At 45.4% G+C, this 7,290-nt stretch overlaps 1 protein-coding gene across 2 annotated transcripts in view; it reads right to left on the bottom strand.

Moving 5' to 3' along the window:
* Window positions 1–6,735, bottom strand: part of LEMD3 (LEM domain containing 3) — a 66,732-nt gene extending 59,997 nt beyond the window's left edge. For both annotated transcript variants that reach the window (XM_057556876.1, XM_057556875.1), the window contains exon 1: window positions 5,174–6,735. In XM_057556876.1, coding sequence (XP_057412859.1) covers window positions 5,174–6,710 — 1,537 coding nt within the window. In that variant the 5' untranslated portion in view covers window positions 6,711–6,735. The remainder of the gene's footprint in view (window positions 1–5,173) is intronic.
* Window positions 6,736–7,290: the final 555 nt, after the last annotated feature.

Raw genomic sequence — 7,290 nt, forward strand, 5'->3', positions numbered from 1 at the left:
GGTAAAGAGGATAGGGAGACAGAGAAGACATCCAGAGGTGAGGCTTTTAAGAACGAATAGCAGGGCTTCCCTGGTGGCGCAGTGGTTGAGAGTCTGCCTGCTAATGCAGGGGACACGGGTTCGAGCCCTGGCCTGGGAAGATCCCACATGCCGCGGAGCGGCTGGGCCCGTGAGCCACAACTGCTGAGCCTGCGCGTCTGGAGCCTGTGCTCCGCGGCGAGAGAGGCCGCGGCGGTGAGAGGCCCGCGCATCGCGATGAAGAGTGGCCCCCGCTTGCCACAACTGGAGAAAGCCCTCGCACAGAAACGAAGACCCAACACAGCCAAAATCAATCAATCAATCAATCAATCAAACATACGCATCTGATTCAAGATCCTCATTAAAAAAAAAAAAAAAAAAGAACGAATAGCAGTTAGTAGAGAGGAAGAAACAACCTGCACATGCACAAAGGCACAAAAATCTCAGTGACATATTCAGTGAACACCAAGCAGTGTTCCAGAAAGTTCCAGTTTTCCAGAAAGTAAAGTGTGATAACAGGGACTGCTAAGAAATGAAGCTAGAAAGAGCAGGCATACTTAGATCATGAACAGCTTAGCCAAGGAGTTTACATTCTATCCAATGAGTAAGGGAAAGCCACTGAGTAATTTTAAGCATGAATGAATTACTGCATTCTTGTTTTAGAAATATTGCTCTGACACTGAAAAACAGACGGGAAGAGCTACAGCCGAGAAGCACGGACAACTGTTAGAAGACTGCTAAATCAGTTCAGGCAAGAGACTAGCCTAGAGCAGTGGGGAATGGAGAGAAATAGATGGAGTCAAAAGATAGGTAGCAGGTAAAACTACAGGATTTGGTAACAAGATAGACTGTGCTTTGAGGTTTGGTAGGAAGATGGAGGAAAGGAAGGAATCAAGGCAAATTCAAGGTTTTTAGCTTGAGCTCTGGGTGGATGGAAATGCCATTAACTAAAACAGGGAACAAAACAGGAGAAACAAGGTAAAAGGAAGTAAAGCTGATGAGTACAGATGGTGTTAGTACTTCTGGTACATCCAGAAGAAATTGTCTAACAAATGGTTAAGTCTAGAACCCAAGAGAGAAAAATTTAAGATGAAAATATAAAATTGGGAGGTATTAGCCAGTAGAGTGGATGAAACTGCCTAGGAAAACTGTACAAAAGGATAAGCGTTCCAGAGACCACCAATATTTAAAACACAGGCAGACAAATAAATGAAAAGTAGAAGAGAGTGGTGATACAGAAGTTTGGAAAGGAGAGTTTCACAAAGAAGGGAACTGTCAGTGTATTGAATGTATCAAAGAGGTGAAGAGAACTTTAAAGCTTCTCTCTTTAGCAATTAAGTAACTGGTGACAGAGAGGTTACAGAGGAATGGATGGTGAAAAAAAAAAAAGCTAAACTAGACAGGGGTTGAGTGAATGGCAGGGGAGGAAAGAGTTATCTTGGCTGAGATGAGACTAAGAGCTAGAGGAGAACAGAGGGTTAAAGAACATTTTCAGGATGGCAGAGATTTTAGCATTTTTATCGGACTAGAAAGGGACAAGTGAAATGTGAGATTTTTAAATTATGCCTTTGTACTTAAACTTACTACAAGGAGAGCTACCCATTATACAATACTAAGTGAAAAAAGAAACTGAAGAATATGTATAGTAGGATGTTACTTAAAATAAAATTCAGACTCTGTTTTATGCCTTTCAAGTTACTACCATTACCATGTGTTAGCAACTATCTGAAATTCTTATTTGTTTAGTTGTCTATCTTCCCCCCTAGAATGTAAGCTCCATGAGAAGAGAGGTTTCATCTGCCTTGTTCTCCACATATTCCTGCTGCTTAAAATAGTGCTTGGCACATAGTAGGCACTCTACTGTTGAATGAAAATGTGTATGTGCACACACACATACATATATATGAATGCATGTATTTACATGAAAAGCATAAAGAAAGTTCTAATTTATTATTTGAACTTATTTATGCCAAGGGTGAGTGTGAGACTAGGAGGAGAGGTAAACAATACTGATTCATTTTTTGCTTCATAGATCTCTATTCAAATTTTCTACAAAAATCATGTCTTTTGTAACTGAAAAACAACTTTTAATAATGATCAGATGAGCCTAAGAAAGTTAATCTATTCTGCCTCTCTATGTTCTTTTGGTGGGTTGTCTTGATCTAATCTGACTGCAGGCTGATCCTTGAGCTGTTTTGGTAGGGCAGTTCAAAGCTAGAATCTTAAACCTTAGAGCTGGAAAGAACGTAGACATCATCTAAGCCAACTCCCTAGTTTTACAGATGAGAAAGCAGACACTCATAGTAACTTAATAAAAGTAACTTAATAAAAGTAACTTAATAAAATTAGGGTACTGATGAGAAGTTTTTAAAGAACAAATGATTAGGAACTATTTAAAAGGCTAATCTATTACATGCTATACATAATTTAAATGGTAACTAATGAAAGCTTACGAAAGCTTACTCTCACATATAACCTACAATCTTCTGGTGAAATTATTACTCAAAGTAAAACTATTTCCTTAAGCACACTATTTGACCAATGAACCCTACAGTTAAGCACTGGCTAACCATTATAATATGACAAAGGATTCAGAATACATAAATATAGGGAGTGAGGTTATTCACCGTTAGGTGTGCAAACTAACTGAACTAACAGGCACTTCTTTCTACCAGGATACACAATAGGTCGAGTATATAATACATTTAAGGATTCATCACACTTTGACTCAAATTTCTGTATCAATGTCTACAATGTGTATTTAATAGAATTTAATAAAAATTAAATGTTGAATAGGTAAGAAATACACTACTAAATATTTACAGAAATGACTTAACTATTTCTCTTTACATATATACTGTAGTTTACCAGGAATACAACAAATTTTATCTAAACTTCTGAATATCACTTTAAGCTTGTTTACAAACTATCTCATTTGATCCTCACAACAACTCCACAGACAGCAGAAATTATTACTCCCATTTAATATGTAAGAATGAGGCTCAGAAGTTAACTTGACGAAGGTCATTTTGACAAGTCCTAGGACCCAGATCCTCTACCTCTTAGCCACTGTTCTTTCCATCACCCAAGCTACCTCATATTTACCATTTATTAAAGTGCAAACCACTTTATAATTTCCTTCCTTCCACAATGGTGGAGGTGGGGGGGGCAGGTACCTAAGCCCTAGCAATCCTATCCCTAGTACTTAAGAGAATATTAGCCATTCATCTTAATAGTGACAAGAAAGATGTGACAAGTCACCTTAGTTGAGAATTGTGCACATCAGTAATTCTGTATGAAATCCTACCAAGTACTCAATTATTTTCTTAATTCTAATAAAAGCATCCTCTTATTTAGAAAGCTCTCTATAAACAATACCCAAATTAGTATGGGCTTAATAGTTGAAAAAAATCTGAAAACAAATCTTAGTCCTATCACTCACTAGCTGGTCAACTGTGGGTACATTTCTTAACTTCTTTGAGTCTCACTGTCCTCATCTCTAGAGTGACGATGACACCATCTGCCTCTGTGAGTTGTTGGGCAGATTGAGTGACAATAGGTGCAAAGCCTTTAGTTCTTAGAAAAGGGCCAGAACAGACCAGGTTCTGTTGGAGAAACAAACATGCAGGAAGGCACTACTCATGGGTAATGTCATTTATGTGAACTTTACTAGTATAACTTCTAGTGTGACCTTATTTCTTGTCTCTCTCTAATATCTGGGGCAGGATACAATATATCACTCTTGCTCCCAGGGTACCAATTTACAGTGAGTGCTGGATTTCAGCCCTCTTCTAAATCCTCTAGTTAAGGAATATCATAATCTATTATTTGACTATCTTAGAATTGGCTATACCAAACCAAAGCTTACACTATTTTCACTCCACTCTTTATGTCTGCTAACTGTATCATTCACTATTTTGAAATAAAGTAAGAGTAAGCCAATTTTATAAATACAAATCATGATACAGCGAATTCATGTTGGGTAAAAAGGGCAGGAAGCTTCAGGGGGCAGGGGGAGGGGAGAAGGACCTAACATTGAGAAATTATGTATTCAGCAGTCCATCATGCACTAAATTTACTTTCTCTCTTTTAATCTTCCCAGGCATCATTCTAATCAAGATTAGCATCGCTTTACAGATTTTGCAAGGGAAGCTTAAACTCTGGCTCACTCCCCCTTGCTCAAGGTACTATAACCTACAGGAAGGCTCTTGCTCAACTCAAGGCCTTTCCTCCTCCTCTTGTGATCTCTGCCCAGAATGCTCTCCTGTCTCCTACAAGGCCGTCGCCTTCTCCTGCTTCAGGTCTCACTTCAAATAGTTCCTACTCTCTCTATCTCTAAAGTAGAATACACCAGTTACTCCATCCTTATTTCCTTCATAGAACACAAAGCCATCAGTATTCATCTTCCTGTGTTGAAGGGCAGCATAGATGATGCTGGCTTAATGAATGAGTGAACACACCTGCCTACAGACATTTGGCAAGTAAAAGGCAGGGCCTGGAGACCAATCCAGATTAATTTGACTGCAAACCCCTGCAGTTCCCTACCACTACTTTTTTCCACTGGTGGAAGGGGAGGTGCTTCGGGCTGGGAAATCAATGTAGAGGTATGCCTTCCTACTTTCTATCTGTATTCATTCACTTTAAAGAAATTACAAAACTACCTACACACATACTTAATACTACAAAACATTTAACCAGAATTTCAAGAGATCTTACATTGCCTTTTAGAACCACAACTCAATTTGGGAAAACAAAAACAAACCAACAAAAAACCCACTGCATTTATGATGCCCCTGAACAAAATACCTCCAAACTGTTGAGTAATTGGATTGGCATCTCCACATATGGTTATTTAAGGCCAAAAGAAAATTTAACAGACTTGCTTGTAATACTTTGTTCTTTTATAAGATGTTCTGAATTTCCCCGTACTTCATACAGAAAAATCTTAAAACCAGCCATGGGATTATCATTCTTATCATGGTAATCACGTTCTTTCTTAAAGAAAGATGATACGAATGCACTTCATCTGTTGTGTTTCACTATCAAACCACGTTCTTGCAGACAGAAGTCACCTCGGGTAAAACGCCCAGTGCGGTGAGAGCCGACCACTAACACCATTCCCTTTGTTGCCTTCCCCACGGGGTTTAATACTTACTGCTGAGTCCTCCATCCTCGGAGACTCCTGTCCCTCTCATTCCTAGGTAAGTCAGTCCCAATATGAGGAAAAATAGGCAGGCAGCAGTTAAGAGAAACATCGACAAGTAGTGGGCACTGAAACCCCCAGTTGGGGACACCTCCTCCCGTTTAAATTGCTGGAGAAGTTCCTCCTCAGGTTCGGAAAGCTTCGGTTTGTTATATGTGTTCTTCAGGTAGGTATGATTGGAGCCCGTGTGATTGGAGTGATTGATCCTGAGTGAACTAGAGGCGGCCACCGCCGCACTGGGAGGGAGGCTGTTGGAAAAAATCCTGGGGGAGTCCACGCCGAAGGCCACACCGCCGATATGATTATTGGTTTTAAGAAGGGAGCCTGCGGACGAATCCAAGGTTGAGTCCACGTCCGCGAGCGGTGGCTGCAGGAGAGGGGCCAGTTTCTTAGCGTTAGCGCGGTATCTAGGAATGGGGCTGGAGTCCAGGGGATCAAACCCTCCTCCCTGCTCCGCCGCCGCCGCCGCCGCCGACTCTTCGACGTTTCGGCTCCTGTCTAGACTCCCGGCGGCCGCCGCCCTGTCATTCATCGCGATTCCTCCCCCTCCCTGAACTGAGGTCTCCAGTCGGCCGCCGGCCGATTTCGCAGGCAGTGGAGAGAGAGGCTTACTATGGCCCCGCCTGGGCCGATGCCGGGAAAGGGAGTCGTCCTTCAATACCTGTCTGCTGGAGGCCACGTCGTCGTCCTCCTCTTCTTCCGAGTCCGAATAGTTCTCCCGGCAGCTGTAGGGGAGAAGCCGGCTGCCATTCACGGTCCGGCCGGACCACAGCGGCTCCTCGGTCTCCGGGTCCCTGTCCTCGCCGTCTTCTCCCTCCTGCTCCTCGTCATCCGCCGCCCCATCTCTCCCCGACGGGCTCGGCAGCTCGGCAGCCGCCGGCCTCCTGGCCCCCCACCACGAGTGGGGCTTCCTCCGCTCGGCCGAGTTGCTGTTAGTCACCTCGCTGGAGGCCAGGGGCGCCGACGTCGGTTTGAGCCCGCGATACTGGAGCGGAGCCCGGTCTTTCCTCCCGCCGCCGCCGCCGCCGCCGGCCTGGTCCCGGGGACTGGCCTCCACGTCCGACTCGTCCGAGCTGAAGCCCAGCAGTACTTTGCTGCCAGCCGTGGGGGCGGCCGAGGCGCCCCCGGGCCCTCCCAAGGGGCTCTCCGAGCCAGAAGCCGAGATCCGGCCCAAGCCCCCAGGAGTCCGTAAGTAGGAGAGGTCGCCTGAGACCTGCCGGACCCCCATCCCCACGGCCGCCGCCGCTGCTCCCGCGGCGGCGACCGTGGCGGTTGCCGTGTTATTGTTATTACTGTTCCGCGTCTTGGTGCCGCGGCCCCCGGACCGGTGCTGCTGCTGCTCGTCCTCTCGAAGCTTCTTCAGTTTCTTGAGGTAGACCGGGCGGGTGCTCTCCGTCACTGGGCCAGGAGATAGGCCGTAACGGCGGAGCTGAGAGAAAAGCTCCTCATCCGAGAGCTGTTGAGGCGCCGAAGCCGCTGCTGCCGCCATTTTCTCTCCAGGGTGTTTTACAAGCTCCGCGCTACCGGAAGTGACGCGCCGCCCTAGACCCTGAACTAGACCGGACTGCGTCGCCCTCCCAGCGCCACTGGCGCCTTGGCCAATGGGAGGCGCGGGAGGAGCTCACCTGAGCGGGAAAGGGCCACCTGAGTCGCGCGCGGCAGAGACTTCTGCGCTTTCACCTCGGGGTGCCAGCGCCTTCTTCCCCTCCCTTTCTGTCACCTTCTCTGGCTGTTCTCCGCCCTGCCCTTCCCAGCGCCTCTCCCGGGAACTACCTCTCGCCAAACCACACCTTGACCTCTTCTTCCCAGGTTCCTGCCACCGGGCAGTAATATTGAAGGGAAAACTGAAGTTCATGGCAGTAGTTTTCTTTCATCTTGATTACCGCTGCCAAGGGGAGCTTAGAGACTTAAAGGAATCTTGATGGCCAGACGATTGGTAATTTCCCTGCCTGACTCCTGGTACTCTCTTTTCGCTTTGTCTTTCGGACTGACTTACCAAAAAAAAAAGTGAGTTACTCTCGCTTCTCATTTTGAGAAGCCTCTCCTTTAACATTCCAAGGAAAAGGTAG

This window comes from Balaenoptera acutorostrata, chromosome 11 (assembly GCF_949987535.1).
Source record: "Balaenoptera acutorostrata chromosome 11, mBalAcu1.1, whole genome shotgun sequence".
NCBI classification, from domain to species: domain Eukaryota; kingdom Metazoa; phylum Chordata; class Mammalia; order Artiodactyla; family Balaenopteridae; genus Balaenoptera; species Balaenoptera acutorostrata.